Below are 19,868 nucleotides of genomic sequence, written 5' to 3'. Positions count from 1 at the left end.
CAAAAACTAATCTCCATTAACCAAATCCCTTTATCTCCAATCTAATTTTCAAAGCCAAAATTACTCAAGTACATTTTAATAGGAGACCCAGACATCCCAAAAGGCTTTTCTGCCTTTCAAAAGGCAATTTCGACTTTTAAAATTTTTAATTTAATTTATTTATTTTGTCAAGCATGCATAAGATAACAGATCTAAGTATAAACATGATTATGAATGCAGGAAATGGGTACAAATAAGTGGGGACAGTAGGACAGGGACGGTAGGCACATTGGTGCACTTATGCATGCTCGTTACAGACCTCTTACGAATGGGGTGAGGTGAACAGTAGACAGACTAAGGTTAAAGCTATGGGGGTTTGGGGAAGAAACCACAGAGTCAGGTAGTGCGTTCCAGGCATTGGCCACTCTGTTGCTGAAGTTGTACTTTCTGCAATTGAGTTTGGAGCAGTTTACCTTAAGTTGAATCTATTGTGTGTTTGTGTATTGTTGCAGTTGAAGCTGAAGTAGTCATTGACAGGTAGGACATTGTAGTAGATAATTTTGTGTACTATGCTCAGGTCAGACTGAAGGCAGTGTAGTTCCAACTTGTCTAAGCCCAACATTTCAAGCCTGGTGGTATAAGATATTGTGTTGCAAGCAGAGGAGTGGAGGAAATATCTCTGGACTTGCTCAATTGTATTAATGTCTGATATGCAGTGTGGGTTCCAGACAGATGAGCTGTATTCGAGAATAGGTCTAGCAAAGGCTTTATATGCCCTAGTTTGCAGTACAATATTACCAGAGAAGAAGCTTCGTAAGATTAGGTTAACAACTCTTAATGCCTTTTTGGCAATGCTGTTTACAGTGAGCTCTGGCACTTAGATAATTAGAAATGAGTACTCCAAGGTCCTTGACAGAGTGAGGGTCATCCACGAGGTTGTATCCACCCAGCTTGTATTTGGTGTTCTGATTTTTGTTGCCAATGTGTAATGTGTAAAAGGTTTTCTTGAAAACCTTTTGCTTCACATCCAGGAAGTTTCTTCAGTTCTGACTGAATGACTGGATTCAATCAGAAACTTCTCGGATAAGAAGCAAAATGTTTTCAAGGAAAAAACGAGGAAGCCCAGTTACTTTTTGAAAAACACCTTTGGGAAAATCATGAATTGGATGAGTAAGAATCTTCATAGACATATGAACTTCAGAGCTTCAATAAACACAGAATATTTTATTTATTTATTCTTTAATTAAATTTACATGCCACCCATCTCACTATCAAGTAACAATAGAAGAAGAAAAAAGCAGTATGGTACAGGGTTCTGCTAACATTGCTGGGCCAAATTATACATCTGTGCTTTTTCAGAAAATTGAGTTACAGAAAGCTAATTTTTGAATAATGTGGCTAAAGATTATTGGAAATGGGAGGAAATTGTGCAGATGTGTTTAGTTTTCACCTCAGCGGGGATGTTTTGAGGTGCCAGCTGGAAATGTTCTCCCAATTGCTTTCTCATTATTAAAGTGAGGAAATGTGATATAGATGGAACTTTGGAAAGGGAGGGGGGAAGAGTTATCATTATCTTTTATAACTCTAATTACAGCTTTTCTGCTTTCATCCATTTTTCTCCCCCATCCCTTTGCATTTCAGTGCCAAGCGCTTCTCCTCAGAATATCTCTTTGGAAGTGGTGAACTCAAAGGTAAGCCAACACACTGTCTTCTTACCTGAAATCGCTATGGTTGTGTGTTGTGGCCCAGCAGGATCCGTTTGAGCTGCTGATGGACTTGGATAGCAAGGAACTCTATGAGTCTTCTATGGAAGATGTGGAAGACCCTGGGCAGGGTTCAGACTCAGAGCAGGGACCAGAGAGGCTGGTTGGCCACCAGGAGGCTCCTGAGGCATGGAGCAGTGGGGAGGACTCAAGGCAGTTTGTTTCTGACGCCAGGCAAAGAAGGGCAGAAAAATGGAAACAGCAACTGTGGAGGCAGACTCATAAGAGATAATCAAGCCCAGGTGGTTGTGGCTTGGCCCCTCCCAAGAGAGTATATAAGTGAGAAATTGGGAGGGGTCCTTTTGCAGGACACAACCATTCATAACAGTCTTGAGGAACTCTTGTCTGGTCTGTTTTGTATTTCTGTTCTGTTTGGTTTGGGTTGCTGGCAACCCTTCTTGCATGAGAAGCATGTCTGGGCTTTCAGCCAACAGAGTTGTAATTCCTGTGATTAAAGAGTGGCAAATAGCCAAGCCTGTGTCTGTGTTACTCACAGGCCGGAGGAGGGGTCAGAACAGTTGTGTGTCTGTTTGTTTATGGGCTCCATGTGTCATTGTACTGAACTATCACTCTGGTGTAGTTGTGTTCGATGTGGAGTTTGCCTCTAGATGCAGAAGAATGTAGGAGGCAGCTCCCAAGAGATACAGAGGGTCAAAAGCATTAAGATAGGAGAACTGCTCAGATAGATAACACTGGATCCCATTTTCATACTCTTAAATTTGTATTATGTATGTTTAAAATATATAAGAACCATGGTAGCACAGTGGTTAGAATGCAGTATTGCAGGCTAACTCTGCCCGCTGCCAGGAGTTCAATCCTGACTGGCTCAAGGTTGGCTTCCATCCTTCCAAGGATGGTAAAATGAGGACCCCGATGGTTGGGGACAATATGCTGACTCTGTAAACTGCTTAGAAAGGGCTGTAAAACACTATGAAGTGGTATATAAGTCTAAACGCTATTGCTATTTAACCTTTTTTTGTGTTACACAGAAGTCTGTCCATGTCCACCTCATTATCTTTATGATGCTTTTATTTACATTTAGGGTTAACCAGCTACCAAAATTCTAGATTAAAACAGCTGTGATAATTTGTGTTTCCTTTCTTTTGAAAAATGGATGTACAAAATGTCCCCTTTGTAATTTGTTTCTCATAATCAGGACATTGTGGGATGTGCATATAATGGGCTTAAGAGTGCCCTTAAAGTATAAGTTGGTCTCTAGGCAAATTAGGGTTTACCTGCATCATGTTTCAACTTTTCGTGGATGTGGTTTCATTTAGATGCAGTTTCATTTCTTCCTTTTGCAGGTAATGTTTAGGGAAATAAATAACCTCTTTTCAGGTTGAGAGAATTAGGTTTCCTGCTATTCAGAACCTCTTAAAAGGGCTACATTTAGAATATCCAGATTATGCTGTAATAGCCAAAGTGTGTGGTAGAAAATTATTTTTTCCAGGACTGATAAGAAGGACTTCCTACTTCCTTTTGATAAATTAATGTTTTCATTGGGTGAGTATAAACCCTGCCTGGGATTTCTTTTCGATCTTCCCATTCCAAAGGCCCCAATTCTTATTTCTGAACAAAAGTTTCTAGGTAGGAGGAAAAGAAAAAATGGAAATATAATTTCCTCTCCAAAGCCTGCCATTTGTCATTGATCTAGAACAGTACCAATAGAAGGGAATATTTATAGCTCAGGGTTGACCTCAGAACAGTGTTTTCCGAACTTGGCAACTTTAAAATGTGTGAACTTCAATTCCCGGAATTCCCTAGTCTGTATGCTGGCTAGAGACTTCTGGGAGTTGAAGTTCACACATGTTGAGGTGGCCAAGTTTGGGAAAAAAACTGACATATAGGGTTGGGAAGTAACAACTCTTTCTCCTCTCAATTCTTCCTTTTGGCAACCTGGTTTTTGTTCCTATTGGATCCATCAAATTGGATCCTTAAAATCAAAGGTTCTCATTTTGTGTGTCTGTGTACATGTGTTTACATACATACTATGAGGGTTCCAAGTAACACCCCTAACCAAAGAAGGCTCCGGCACTTCAGTTTCCTCAAAGTTCCAGTTTATTAGAGATGTCATAGTGGCACATCTGGGAAAAACCCAAATCTGACAGCTTCCAGGTTTTCCTCACCCAAGTGAAAGTTCAAGTCCCTGCCGAGCACCCACATGTCCATCACATGGTCCAATCAGACACCATCCCAACTGGAGAGGCCTCCCAGTCACACCACTCCAGGTGCAGGGAAAGATGTCCTTGACTCTCTGAGAAAGGAATGTTATCTCCCATACTCCATATACTGTATTTTTCAGAGTATAAGACGCACTGGAGTATAAGAAAACAAGATTTTGAAGGGGCAAATAAAAAAAAAGTTTTTGCACTCTGCAGACTTCCCCAAAATGCCTCATTTTTTTGCAAAAATGGTCCTTTTTTTTTTCAAAAAAAACCTGGCATGAATAGTGTTTAGGAGACTTGTAGAATGCTCCTGGGAAGGAGCAAAAATAAGACCTGTTTTTTGTCCCAAAAAAGGGCAGGAGGCTTATAGAGTGCTCCTGGCAGCTGTTGGGGGGGGGGGCAAAATTGAGCAAAATTTGGCACATTTGTTCCCTCATTTCTGCCCTCCCCAGCCCCCAGGAGCACTCTGAAAGCCTCCTAAATGCTATGCATGGCCATTTTGGTGAAGGGGCGGGATTTCAGGAGGCAGAAAATGTTGTATTCAGTGTATAAGATGCACTCAGATTTTCAGCCTCTTTTTTGAGGGAAAAAGGTGTCTTATACTCCGAAAAATACGGTAATCTCCCCTCCCAGTTTCCCACAGCAGAACATGTGGCAGATCTGAAGGCCCAATTCAAAAAAAATGTGGCAGGCCTGACACATACATTTTTAATGTAGTTGAATGTGCATTGCTATTCCTTTTTGTTGAGTATCCACTACCCTATCTCATTAGCTATGCCAGCCAACATGTCGCCATTCTCTAGAAAAACAGTTTGTACAAGAAAGGTGGCTGGGGGACCATTTTCTTCTTTTTTGCCTTGCAGAAGTCAAGGTGCCTTGGGTATTGGAGAGCCATGCTTAATTAAGAAAACTACTAGGCTTTGTTAGAATTTGGGCAGATGTGGTTAGTTATTAATTGTGGGTAAACAAGACTTTGCAAGGTATTTGCTGACTCTAAGAAAGAAAGGACGACGACTGCTTTTGATGCTTCTAATGAGGCATTCCTCTCGTGGCATACTTGATGGTCCAATCTGGATGTTGTAACTTAATGCCAGCTTTCCGCCATAGATATTAACAGGTCCTCGTCCCCCCACAAAGCAGCTCATTTGTGTGCTGGAGGCCATGATCAGAGTCATCAGAGGCAAGAGATTGAAAGAGCAAGGAAAGAAATTGCTTATCCTTTAAACAAATCTCGACAGTGATGAATTGCTCTCTGTAATCTGGGACAGTTGGAGATAGGCTCATCAAGGAGCAAATGATGGCCTCATTTCACAGTTCAGAAGGTACAGTAGGTGGACTGTCCCTCAGTCTCAAAAACACAGAAGCAAACAAATCTTGGGTGGTGGTGGTGTGGGGGAGACAATGAACCCCACTTAGAATTTGCCTATAGTTACAGACAGTGAGATATTTTTCCTCTTGTTGTTAGTTGCAAGTCATGTCCAACCCATTGCTACCCCATGGACAATGTTCTTCCAGGCCTTCCTGTCCTCTACCATTGCCCCAAAGTCCATTTAAGCTCATGCCGACTGCTTCAGTGACTCCATCCAGCCACCTCATTCTCTGTCATCCCCTTTTTCTTTTGCCCTAAGTTTTTCCCAGCATTAGGCTCTTCTCCAGTGAGTCCTTCTTCCTTCTCATTAGGTGGCCAAAGTATTTGAGGTTCATCTTCAGGATCTTCTAAAGAGCAGTCAGGGTTGATCTCCTCTAGGACTGACTGGTTTGATCGCCTTGCAGTCCAAGGGACTCACAGGAGTCTTCTCCAGCACCACAGTTCAAAGGCCTCCATTGTTTGGCGCTCAGCCTTCATTATGGTCCAACTTTCACAGCCATGCATTGCAACTGGGAAAACCATTGCTGTGACTATACACACTTGTGTTGTCTCTGCTTTTTAGTATGCTGTTTAGATTTGCCATAGTTTCTTTTAATTTCTTGGCTGCAGTCCCCATCTGCGGTGGAGCCGAGGAAAATAAAATATGCCACTACCTCCATTTCTTCCTCATCTATTTGCCAGGAATATTTGTCTTTGGCTGATGGTTTGGGGTACCTACAAAGGGTAGCAAATGCTGTGGCTTGGAGGCATGATGGGTGGTCTAGCAAGAAAAATAATTTCTTAAATTACATGGCCTCATTGCATTTAAGCAATTGCTGGAATATGTAGATCAGGGTTAAACCGTGGGGTCCTTGGTGTTCTATGAGCTTGATTGTCCTTTTGCAGACATTCCATTACCCAACTAAGTAACGTGATCAGTGCTAGTAGGGAGTGGTGTTTGCTCTCATTGTTTATATTAGTAGTTTGCCCTGTCAGTTTTGGTAGGAGTGGTCTTGGTGGGACCTTGACTGAAATGTCTGCAAGAAAACTTGTGGAAATGGTGACGCTATACCTCTTGTTTATCTTGAAATGATACTTCTACCTGTAGTTTTGTTTTCTCCATTGTTGTGGTTACCAACATGAGATCCATGAGATTCAGTTGTCTTCTTGGTAATTGCCCATTTTTTTAGAGTTTAGATACTTTTAATTCAGAAAAAAATACAGGTCCTATCACTAGTATTGCTTTCATTTCTTAGCTGTATTTAGTCCCCATATACATCCTATCTATATTCTTAGGAAAACAAACAAACAATGGAGCCAGGCAGTATTTAATTCTGGGTTGACAGGTACACAACTACCCAAAGGGGGTGGGTGGGGGAATAAATGTAAACCAGGCTAGTAAAGAGCAAATTGAGTCACTAAAAAGTAGGGTGAGAAATGAACTCATCTGTTTGTCTTTGGGCAAATGATCCAGCTCAGCCATTTTGTGAAAGCTCTCCAATGTGCTATTAAAATTCCATTTTTTCCACCAATCCCCAGAACTGTAATCCATAGTAATTACTTTGGCTGCTTTTTCTCCCCCAGATTTTCTCACTCTGTTCCCTGAAGTTTCTTTAAAAAAAAAAAAAAAGATGATGGGATCAAACTCGTTACGGTTTGTAGTCAGTGAGGTTGCGACTCTGCCTTAAATATGAACTCAGATAATACAGGTTATGTATTATCTACCTACAACCTCAATTGGGACCAGAGTGTCTGTTGCTAAGTAAGGTGGCCGTTCAATGAGTCATGCCTGATTTTACAATCCCTTTTGCCATTATTTGTATGTAGAATTGAGGCTAGATGCCGTGTTCGTAACTACACATTTCTTTGGGTTCCTCTCAATTAATTGTGCAATCGTTACATTTTAAAGTTGTTTAACAAATCACTGCAATTTTTACGTGCATCACATGGTTGTTAAATGAGTGGTGTGGTGGCTTAGAGGTGAATCTCTTGCTTCACAATCAGGAGGCTGTGAGTTCGATCGTAAGTAGAGGCAGATATTTTTCTCTCTGGGCACGATGAGAATTCAACTGCTGAATATAACTCTGCATCGGCAATAGGAAGGACATCTGGCCAGTAAACACTCAGCTCCATTCGGTTGCCTAGACTCCACCCCGCAAGAGATTATGGGGTGATTAAAAGACAATGCCGATGATCACATGGTTGTTAAGTGACTCCAACTTCTCCACTAACTCACTTGCTCATTGGAAGCAAGCTAGGAAGGAGGCAGACAGCAGTCACATGACCCAGGATGCTTCAGCCATTGTAAATACATGTCCATTGCCAGGTGTCTGACTTTTAAGTACATGACTATGGGGATGCTGTGACAGTCGTAAGTGTGAGGGCTGATGGTAAATGCTCATGTAACTTTCAATGGACATTAAAAGAATGATCAAGAGCTGAGGACTTCCTGTAATGAGAACACTTGAAATATTGATTGATTTGATTTGATTTTTGATTTATTTGGCTTGTATGCCGCCCTATTCCCGGAAGACTCAGGGCGGCTAACAATAATAAGGGGAAGGGGGTACAAAAATAGAAATAGAAAACAACAGTTTAAAATACAACAACAGTCGTAACCTCGGATAGGGCTGGATAATTCAACAGCCCCAGGTCTGCCGGAACAGCCAGGTCTTAGTTGCTTTGCGGAAGGCCGGAAGGGTGGTAAGGGTCCGGATCTCAACAGGGAGATCGTTCCAGAGGGCCGGAGCGGCCACAGAGAAGGCCCTCCCCCGGGGAGTCGCCAGCCGACATTGGCCGGCAGATGGAATTCGAGGAGGCCCAGTCTGTGGGATCTAATAGGTCTTTGGAAGGTGACTGGCAGGAGGCGGTCTCTCAAGTAAACAGGTCCGATACCATGTAGGGCTTTAAAAGTAACGACTAGCACCTTGAAGTGTGTCCGGAGACCAATGGGCAGCCAGTGTAGCTCGCGGAGGATAGGTGTAATGTGGGTGTACCGAGGTGCACCCACAATCACTCGTGCAGCTGCATTCTGGACAAGCTGAATACTCTTCAAGGGCAGCCCCATGTAGAGCGCATTACAGTAGTCCAGTCTTGAAGTCACAAGGGTGTGAGTGACTGTTCTGAGAGCCTCCCGGTTCAGGTAGGGCCGCAATTGGTGCACCAGGCGAACCTGGGCAAAGGCCCCCCTGGTCACAGCCGACAGATGATGTTCTAGAGTCAGCTGCGGATCCAGGAGGACTCCCAAATTGCGAACCCTCTCTGAGGGGTGTATAATTTCACCCCCCAGGCTGAGAGATGGAATAGCTGGAGCATTTTTGGGAGGGAGCATCAATAGCCACTTGGTCTTGTCGGGATTGAGCGCAAGCTTGTTTGTTCCCATCCAGACCCTGACAGCCTCCAGGCACTGGCACATCACTTCTACCACTTCACTGAGTTGGCACGGGGCGGACAGATACAATTGTGTATCGTCCGCATATTGATGATATTTAATCCCGTGCCGGCGTATGATCTCACCTAGCGGCTTCATGTAGATGTTAAATAGGAGGGGGGACAGGACCGAACCCTGTGGCACCCCGTAGTTGAGGGGCCTAGGGGTCGATCTCTGCCCTCCGACCAACACTGACTGTGACCTGTCCGAGAGGTAGGAGGAGAACCACCGAAGGACGGTGCCTCCCACTCCCACCTCCCACAACCGTCGCAGAAGGATACCATGGTTGATGGTATCGAAGGCCGCTGAGAGGTCAAGAAGCACAAGGATAGAGGAGTGACCCCTATCCCTGGCTCACCAGAGATCATCGATCAGCGCAACCAAAGCAGTTTCCGTGCTGTAACCAGGCCTGAAACCAGACTGAAAGGAATCCAGATGCCCTTCCTATTGCCGATGCATGTTGAGCTAAAGTAGTTGAAAGCATGTAGGCCATTCAAGTGCTCCACCCTGGAATACTGAAGACATCAGTAACAAGATGTGTTGTATGTCAAGTGCCTGGGAAATCAGGAGATTTAGGCAGTTCAAAGGAGTATAAAGATTTATTGCTGGCTTAAGCTCTCTACAAGAATCTGACCAACTAACAGTCAAGGGAAATAGGTGAAAGATAAGAAAGGCATTCAAAGTAGGCTGAACTTAGAACTTTTGCCGGCATGCAGTGACTCATGACTTATGATGCATTTGACTCCTCCCTCAGGCTCAGTCATATCATCTCCTACAATATCTTTTTGCAAAGACACACAAATCTCGGTGAACCCCTATAGATATGGGTGATCTTGATCCTGAGTTATCCTGGTTCATTTAGATCAGTATAATCTGCTACACTCAATCTAAATAGAATCCTTCTCAGCCATGCAAGATAATGCCAACATTTGTCACTAAATTGCAATCCGATGATGGCTCTAAACTACAATCCTAGGGTGGAGAGAAAGGGCAGATAGAATGCACTTAAAGTACAGTTATTATGAAATTACGAATTTATAGAATGTTCCTGATAGCCTTTCCAAGTGGCCAGGAATATAGCAGGATAGAGACAGGGTTTGTCAACTTTAACCTTAACAATTTTGTCAATCTTAACAATTTGAAGATGTGTGAATACCAATTCCCAGAATTCTTCAGCCAGCAGCCTGTCCAGATGAAGAAACATTGGAATAGAACAGTGGTGGATTCCGCCCAGTACGGCCTGATACGGGGGTAGCAGTAGTAGTCCAGAGAAGCAGCCATTGTACCGGTACAGTGGCTCATTTGGCCCACCTACTCACTCGCGTTCCATACCTGTTTTTGAAAACTGTTGTGGTCACTAATGACCACAGGTCTGTGGCTATGGGTTAAACCCATAAGTCCATAAAATCATGTTTCTTATGTGAGAAAACTTTATCGTTGGAAGTATTTGTCATGAATGAAGGGAAATATATGTTTCCCACGATCATGTTGTATTCTGTAGAGAGACGTTCCCTGAGGATGGGCTCCAGCAAGAGTCTGAAAGCTCGGAAGACTAAACCTCTGGTCCCAGTGACTGATCTAGATTAGATCTTGCCAGTGGTGAGTTCCAGTATGGTGCAACGGGCTGGGTGTCCACCACATGAGCGCACACATGCATACTTACCTCCCGCAACGCTCCGTGATGCCTCCGCGACACTCCAGCTGCTTGGCGGAGCATCCCGCAGGCACCGTATGCTCCATGCGTGTAAGCCCCCCAAACTTCAAATACTGGTAAGGAGTGTGGGCGGGTGGGTGGGCCCTCTGGAGCACCGTACTGGAATGGTACCTGGTGCTCCCTGCAGGCACTGGTATGCCCGTCCCGGGGCATACCAGTCAGGTTTGCACAGGTTCGCCTGGTGCACCAATTGCGACCCTATCTGGATCGGGAGGCCCTTCGGATAGTCTTTGTTGCTTAACACAGTTTAATCAAGATTAGACAATTTTATTTTCCCTTTGATTGCATATGTTTTATAGTACCCTAAAATATCCAACCAGGCTGATAGTTAATGTTAACATGTTCCCTTTTTTCTGTCCAAATGGAAAGATGCCAATTTAATGTCTATGGATGAGATTTGTGCTCATGCATCACCATAGCAACAGGATTATGAGATTCGCACCTGAGAACAGGTGTGATTCACCACAGGTGAGCAAGTAAGTATTTGCAAGCATGTTAGAAATAATTCAGAGGTTTTGGAAAATCAATAATTCTGGCATTGATACAACTTAGAACGTTTTTTTTTTTAAAAAAAAAATGTTTCCCTTTTTTTCTGTTCCTTCCCCAAGAAAGCAGGAGTTTCCAAAGAATTTCAGAAGCAGAGATAGGCTTGGTAGATGAGAGCAGAGAAAATTGCATCTTTTAATTGAACTCATTGCCAGTTTCCATGTTGGAAATTGGAATCACTGACCAAGATGAAATAAATTCCTCTGTTGGTGTAATTAACACCCATTGTGTCTATATAGCTACTATTGGGGGGGGGGGACCCACTAATAATAAACCCACTTGAATGTGGACATATCAAAGCAAACTTTCAGTACAATGGCTGAATAATATGTACATCTTGCCCCGGGGGGCGGGGGGGGGGGAAGAGTGAGAGAAAAAGAGACAATTTCATCAAGCATGAGAATTTGGCAATGTCTTTCTATTGTTGATAGCTTGGCTGTACTTTTCTGCTGAAGCAGGGGTGAAATCCACTTACCTTTGCTACCAGTTCGGTAGCAATGGGAGCTCACGTGCACTACGTGCATGCGCAGAATCTTCCACGCATGCACAGGGGGTCAAAATGACATCTGGGCGGTTAGCGGAGCTTGCTACCGAGCACGCCTGGAAAGTGAGCAAGGAAACAGTGAGGTGAGCGAACAGCAAGTGGTCGGATCCTGCTTTCTAGCTAATATAAATCATGCAGCACAACTGATCGTTGGAAAATCTGGTTGGCCCAACCGGTAGCGATTGTTTTATGATGAGAACAAGTGTGTTGATTCAGAAACATGATGATATTGTGTTACCAATGGCTTGTATTATCTTGTTCCAAGCGTTACCAAGTTCTATGTTGGTAGAGATTGGTATATATTCTTTCGGCATTTCTCTAGTGTACTCTATGATTGAATCTGCATTTCTACTGATTCACCATTCTGTTATTTAATGGGAAGAGGACGGCGGGGTATTTTAATTATGAACTTTCTAGCTCAATGGTCATTATCATTTGATTTAGTTGTTTTTCAGTAACAATGTTCCTGATATCTCTGTTTTCATTGTGTACAGACACTGTGCAGTCTGCTTCTAATTTCTTTGCATCCCGAAGCAAGCTACAAAAGACAGTTATTTTATTTTTTTTGACACAGAAGAGATGCAGTGTAAAGCAACAATCTCCTATCTGGCACCCCAAAGGCATGTTAACAAACAGTGACATAAGCAAAAGGAAGGGGAGCAATAGAAATTAAATAGAATTTAATTTTAATAAACACTATATTGTTTTCATAAATACTTCAAACATTTCTTGCTTTATTGGACATATTTTTGCCTTTCAACAGATATTTTAACAATGTCTCATTTTATTGCACTAGCATTTATTGTGCATTTGTGAAACAGAAGGGAAGTTAATGAATGCCACCACTGACTTCAGCTCTCAGAATTTCCCAGCTGGTATACTGGCTGGGGAATCCTGGGAGTTGAAGTCCACACATTTTAAAGCTGCAGAGGTTAAGAAACACTGTTTTATGTAATACGATATAGCCCACAGATGCTTTGCTTTGCCTTGCCAGATTTCTTCACTCCAGTTCTTAAAGGGAAAATCCAAGTGGATCTCGTTCCATTTGTACAGACTTAATCCAGATCAGATTTACTGATCAAGGATTTAATCCACAGTCTTCCCAGTTCTAATCCAAAACACTATGACAACATCCAAGTACTTAGATATGTGTTATGCACAAAGAAATTCTAACATTGTGTTCAAATAGCTATGCATGATCTAGAACACTAAGTCTTAAGCTGAGAGTAGTTTGGGCATATCCCTGCAACAATTTGTATTGAGTTGAGTATCCAGTTCAGGGCTGCTTGCAGCTGAGACAATTCTGGAAACCAATAGAATTAATTTGGGGTGTGTGTGTGTGTGTATGATGGGGAGAATAAGTGACATTAAAATAATAGACTTGGAAAAGGAGCAATTGGTTCAAACAATTTAAGAAGCATTGCTGCAGAGTAATTTTAGAATTCCAAAAACAGCTATCTTGTATTTCTTCATGTTGCATCAATAGGTCAAAGCTGAAGAATAAGATATTTAATTAAAATGACATTGTTGTATTTGAGATAGGCAATAAAGAACTTCCTTAATCATTGTTCATCTGGTTGAGCACCCTACATCCTAGCAGCTCAGTTTCAGGGCATGAAGAGTGATCCATCTAAGATATTATCAGAAATGTGTGCTTGGAAACACCCAAAGGAACATCTTTGTTTACCTAATAGCTATTTGCTTCCTGCTACCAATGCAAACAAATCGTGGGAGATGTTTGTGCGGGGAAAACAAACGAAGTTAATTTCCAGTCTTTGTGGTTTCCTGCTGAATTTTTAATTATTGTTGCCCATCAACAGTGCTTGTTGCCATAATCTTTTCCTGCCACTGTTTGTTTGTTTGTTTTTGTTTCTTTAATTATTGCACTGTAGAGGCTGAGCAAATATGGAAAGAAGAAAATGTGGCATTTGCTGTAACTGTAGCATATCCAGGGAGGTTATCTTATTTAACTTCAGTTTTATCATCTCCAATTCCTCCAGAATTTAAACTTTTGTAGTTTCTGAATGTGAAATGACAGGTGACCATATCCATGACTTATAGACTTCCCAATACAAATGGAGATCAGGATTATAGAAGATTTCTTTGAATGCCAACATGGTCTAATCTGTCATGGAGATTCTGTTCCAGTCCAGATACAGCAATATACAGAATTTGCTATCCCCTCCTTCATAACACAATGGAGAGTCAACAAACGTTTATATAAAATCAGAATATCTTTTGCAAATGTTGCAAATAAAAACTTGTACATGAAGTCAGCGGTCTCTGACCTTTCTGGGTCCACAAACTGGCAATAGCAACAGTGGGAAGAATGGTTTTGCACACATATGCTCTGCTTCTGCAAATAAAATTTTGTGAGAAGACTATTCCACCATTTGTGCTGATCAATAGGAGCATAAACCTATAGAATAGAATGGGATGGGATGGGATGGGATGGGATGGGATGGGATAGAATAGAATAGAATAGAATAGAATAGAATAGAATAGAATAGAATAGAATAGAATAGAATAGAATAGAATTCTTTATTGGCCAAGTGTGATTGGACACACAAGGAATTTGTCTTTGGTGCATATGTTCTCAGTGTACATAAAAAGACAAGATATATTCATCAAGAATCACAAGATACAACACTTAATGATAGTCATAGGGTACAAATAAGCATACTAGGAAACAATCAATATAAATCATAAGGATAAGAGCAACAACGTTACAGTCATACAGTCATAAGTGGGAGGAGATGGGTAATAGAAATGATGAGAAGGTTAATGGTAGTGCAGGCTTAGTAAATAGTTTGACAGTGTTAAGGGAATTATTTGTTTAGCAGAGTGATGACGTTGGGGAAAAAAAAACTATTCTTGTGTCTAGTTGTTCTGGTGTGCAGTGCTCTATAGCATCGTTTTGAGGGTAGGGGTTGAAACAGTTTATGTCCAGGATGTGAGGGGTCTGTAAATATTTTCACAGCCCTCTTTTTAACTTCTGCAGTGTACAGGTCCACAATGGAAGGCAGATTGGTAGTAATTGTTTTACTGCAGTTCTGATTATCCTCTGAAGTCTGTGTCTGGCTTGTTGGGTTACAGAGCCAAACCAGACAGTTATAGAGGTGTGGATGACAGACTCAATAATTCCTCTGTAGAAATGTATCAGCAGCTCCTTGGGCAGTTAGAGCTTTCTGAGTTGGCACAGAAAGAACATTCTTTATTGTGGTTTTTTAATGATGTTTTTGATGTTAGGTGTCCATCTTAAGTTTTGAGATATGGTGGAACCTAGAAATTTGAAGGTCTCAACGATTGATACTGTGTTGTCTAGTATTGTAAAAGGTGGTAGTATGGGAGTGTTAATATGGTGAAGGCAGACTAATTCCACCATACAATAAGTTTATGCTAATCTATAACTATAATAACAATTTGATTTGTCCTAGGCCCCTGGGTGAGGCCCGACTAGTAATTAATGTCAAATCCGGTGAAACAACTGGCTGCTGTGATACAATTCTGTTGTTGCGATAATAATAATAATTATAGTAGAACTCCCAGAAGAAGATGTCGGGGAGGAAATAACAACACTACCACTAGAACCAGTTATCACTGAACCAGCTGATGAACTAACTCAATAATAAAAAGAATTGAAGGATAAGATCATGGAGCATTTTCTGCTTAATGAGGAAAGGCAACGTTTACCATCACTAAAAACTGTGCCTAAGAAAATTTTGGCCCCTATCATGAAAATGGTTAATGCAGTGTTTTCAACAATTGAATGAAGATCCATCTTGGAAACGAACCAGTTAATGTACAGCGCAGCTGTAATAGTCACTAATGAACTAGGCCTTAAAATCAAAGTACCTAGTCACACAACGGAAAAAGCATTAAAGCCAAAGTGGAAAATCCGATTAGAACAAAAAGTCAAAAAATTAAGGACAGATGCTAGTAACTTAAAGAACATGCATGAGCAACAGCTTAAAAACAACAAAATCATAGATCAGGTAATCAGAAGATATAGATTGGATACAAGAAACATCAATGAAGTTGTAGAGATTGTAAAACAGCAGATAACAGCAACAGCTAGAAAAATTGAAAGGTATGAGGCACGAATCATCCAATATAAACAAAATCAGCAATTTTGATCAGACCAATGGCGTTTTTATCAAAGTCTTAATGTGAATGGTGACACCAAAAGTGAAAAACCAGAAAAGCAGACCACAGTTGAATTCTGGAAAGAATTGTGGGACAATGCAAAGGACTACAATAAAGAAGCAAAGTGGATACATGACTTTGAGAAAAGCATTGGCAACAAACAAATGCAAGTATTAGAAATAACAACTGAGATGGTCAAAAATCGAGTAAAAAGGGTAAAGAATTGGACATCACCTGGAAAGGATCAATTACATGGTTTCTGGCTCAATATCTGACCAGTTTACATGCATATTGGCCAGGCAACTGAATGAAATTTACAAAAGGGCCAAATTGATGAATGGTTGACAACTGGAAAAAACATACTTGATTCAGAAAGATGCAACTAAAGGACAACACCTGAAAACTACAGACCAATAACATGCTTGCCAACAACCTTCAAATTACTCACAGGCATTATTGCAGATAACATGATGGATTATTTAGAAACAAACAACATCTTGCCAGTACAGCAAAAAGGCAACAAAAGAAGGAGCAGGGACACAAAAGATAAGCTTCTAATTGATAAAGTGATATTAGAAAATTGTAAGAACAGAAAAACGAACTTGAATATGGTCTGGATTGATTACAAAAAGGCATTTGACTCATTGCCACATAGTTGGATCATAAAATGCTTAGAAACAACTGGCATTAGCAAAAATATTACATCCTTTACTGAAAAGGTGATGAAACAGTGGAGAACTGAGTTGGCAGTAGGGAATGAGAACTACGGAATGGTTAATATCAAGCAAGGAATTTTCCAGGGTGATTCACTTTCACCTCTTCTCTTCATCATCATGATGATACCACTATCAGTAATCTTTTTAAAAAATGAAATTAGGCTACCAAACAGCCAAAAAAGCTGAAAATTTTTTGCATTTACTATATATGGATGATTTGAAACTCTATGGAAAGTCAGAAATAGAAATCCAATCATTGACAAACACAGTCTGAGTATTCAGCACCGATATTTCAATGCAGTTTGGCATGGAAAAATGTGCCACTGTATCCATAAAAAGGGGCAAAATCACTGCATGTGAGGGAATTGAAATGCCCAATGGCCAACTAATTAAATGCAATGAAAATGAAGCCTACAAATACTTAGGCATTCTGCAGTTGGATAACATCAAGCATGGAGAAGTAAAAACTATTGTCTGGCGAGAGTACACCAATAGAGTTAGGAAAATTTTGAAATCTAAATTGAATGGTGGAAATACAATCAAGGCCATAAATACCTGGGCAATACCAGTTATAAGATACACAGCTGGTATAGTTAACTGGACACAAGCTGATTTGGACATTTTGGACCGAAAAACCAGGAAAGGACAATGCACTACAGTTTACATCCACGTGGTGATACTGATAGATTATACCTGCCCCGAAAATCAGGTGGCAGAGGATTATTACAAGTGAAGCAAACAGTTGAAGAAGAAAAACATGCACTGGCTGATTATTTAAAAGAAAGTCAAGAACATCTATTAATCGAAGTAAAGAACAAAAATCTACTGAAGGCCCAACAGACGAAACAAGAATACAGAAAAGATGTGATAAAATCAAGAATGGAGAGTTGGCAGAACAAAGCACTGCATGGCCAATTTCTGGAAAAATAAAAGATAAAGTGGACAGTGAACAAACTTGGTTATGGTTAACAACAGGTACATTAAAGAAAGAAACAGAGTCACTAATCCTGGCTGCGCAAGAACAAGCTATCCGCACAAATGCCATTAAGGCCAAAATCGAAAAATCCTCTGATGATGCCAAATGCAGACTTTGCAAAGAAGCTGATGAAACTGTTGATCACATGCTCAGCTGCTGTAAAAAAATCGTGCAGACTGATTATAAATTGCAGCACAATTCAGTAGCACAAATGATCCATTGGAATTTGTGCAAAAATTATAATATTAAAACAGCAACAAACTGGTGGGAACATCAGCCTGAAAAAGTCACCGAAAATCAGATGGTCAAGATCTTGTGGGATTTCCGTATACAAACGGACAAAATACTGGTGCATAATACACCAGACATAACACTGGTTGAGAAAAACAAGGTCACAATCATAGACATGTGATAGCAGGGTCGCTGAGAAGGAACATGAAAAAATCGCAAAATACCAGGACTTAAAAATCGAAATTCAACGACTATGGCACAAACCAGCAGTGGTAATTCCAGTGGTAATTGGCACATTGGGTGCTATTCCAAAAGCACTGGAATTACATTTAAAACAGTTAAAAATTGACAAAATCACCATCAGTCAAATGCAAAAAGCCGCACTGCTTGGATCTGCACGCATATTACGAAAATACGTTAGGACGTCCTAGGCCCCTGGGTGGGGCTCGACTAGTAACCAATGCCAAATCCAGCGAAATAACTGGCCGCTGTGATACAATTGTATAACAACAACAACAACAATAATAATCCATGTATCTTTCTTTCGAGACTCAAAGGAGATTCATTCAGTTTGTGTTGTGGCCCGCCAGTGGCCAGTGGATCTGGCAGCACATTCGGAGAGTGAAGAGGTTGGGGAAGAACATGGGCCAGTCCTGGAGTCTGGGGAAGGCTCTGATGCGGGCTCTGTGTTGGAGGCAGATAGGGGGCCAAAGCCATCTGACAGTTATCAGCTGCCTTCAGAGTCAGACATCAGTGAGGCAGACAAATAGCTGGAGCCTGTTCCCAGTGTGCGCATGCACAGAGTTGCTAGGGAACTAAAGAGCAGGGGTCGACTTGGGAACAACTAAAGAGCAGGGGTCGACTTGGGAGTAAGGCCAGATGATGAATGCCCCCTCCCAGAGGAAATAAAAGAGGAGCGGAGTTTGCAGGAGACAATTATTTCGCTGAATTGGTTCGTGACTCTCCAAGAGTCCTTGCCAAGTTTTGCAAATATCGGCCTGGAAGCTCTCCAAGCCAGATAAGGTCTGAGACTGTAAATCCTCCCTTAAAAAACTTTGCTGGATGTGAATGAGCAGAATCCACAGTAAATTAATAAAAGGTTTTTTTTTTTTGTCGGGACAAGGAGTTTGCTTCATGCTCTTGGGAAGTCCCGGTCAGACAACTTTGAAGAAAGCTTGGAAAGAGTCAGTTTCAAAAAAGCACATAATAAGTGTCTTAAAATGTTCATAGGAAGTAGCACTGGCTTCCATCTTCTGCTATCCATAGCCCATTTAGAACCCATCTATAAAGTGCAAGAGCTTTATTACTAAGATATATAGACTTTGCCCATCAGGCTTACTTCTTTCAGGGCGGGGGGTTATGGGGAAGCTTCGTTTTTTGTCTCTCTGCCCTTATTTTCTCTGCATTATTCCATTATGCCTGTTGTTTAGAGATCCCAATATGATAGATGTTGCTCTCAGTATCCCTTTTCTGTGCATGACATAAGTATATTATCTGAGCAATTTCATATCTCCTGTTACTGTAAAACAGCCCCCTAGAGCTTTCTTTGAATTACAGCCATTACATAAACAGGGAACAGGGGAATCTCATTAGTAACAGGATGTTTCATTGCTAGCAGACAGAGCTATTTTTCCTCTTGGAAAAAAAAATAACCTGGCTTGGTCAAAATAGCTTTTTTTTCTCTCTAGGTCTTGAATGCATATTACATCAAGTTGAGGGATATCATATATTGATTCACTGGTCATTTGAAAGGAACAATTACTTCCTCCATAACTGCAAGCTAGAATGTCCCATCATGGATTCTTTTGGAAATGAATTTAAATGTTTTACCCCAATGGATCCCTGATGGGATGAGAACAAGCAGAAACAAAAGGGGTTTTTTTTCCCCCTTGGAGAAAAATCCACAATGTTGTGTGGTTTGTGTAACTATTCCAAGAAGATGCAAGGACAAAGACTGTTTTCTTCATGAATCCCAGAACTTCTGTAAGATCACCAACCTTTTTAAAAATACATTTTAGAAAGTATAATCCCATGTATTCCAATTGTCTTTTGGCACATATATTTAAAAAAATAAAACAGCAGTATAAATGTTAAATCTATGCATTATTGTGGATTGTTGAATGCTCCGAAAAGCAAGAGGTTAACTGAACATTTTTTCTTGATCCACTAACCTCTCTTTTCAGCATCTCTTTGATATCTCTACTAGTAGCTCTTGGACGGAAGGGGGGAATACTTACTTTACTTTATTGTCATTGTATGTATATACACAGTTTGCACATACAACAAAATGCACATAACATCCAGAGACCA

At 41.1% G+C, this 19,868-nt stretch overlaps 1 protein-coding gene across 1 annotated transcript in view; it reads left to right on the top strand.

Moving 5' to 3' along the window:
- Positions 1 to 19,868, top strand: part of DCC (DCC netrin 1 receptor) — a 774,549-nt gene that overhangs the window by 484,676 nt on the left and 270,005 nt on the right. The window contains exon 12 of the mRNA XM_032213902.1: positions 1,621 to 1,670. Coding sequence (XP_032069793.1) covers positions 1,621 to 1,670 — 50 coding nt within the window. The remainder of the gene's footprint in view (positions 1 to 1,620; positions 1,671 to 19,868) is intronic.

Source organism: Thamnophis elegans, chromosome 3 (assembly GCF_009769535.1).
Source record: "Thamnophis elegans isolate rThaEle1 chromosome 3, rThaEle1.pri, whole genome shotgun sequence".
NCBI lineage: Eukaryota > Metazoa > Chordata > Lepidosauria > Squamata > Colubridae > Thamnophis > Thamnophis elegans.
Note: the sequence above shows the minus strand (reverse complement) of the source record. Positions and strands in the feature narration are given on the sequence as shown.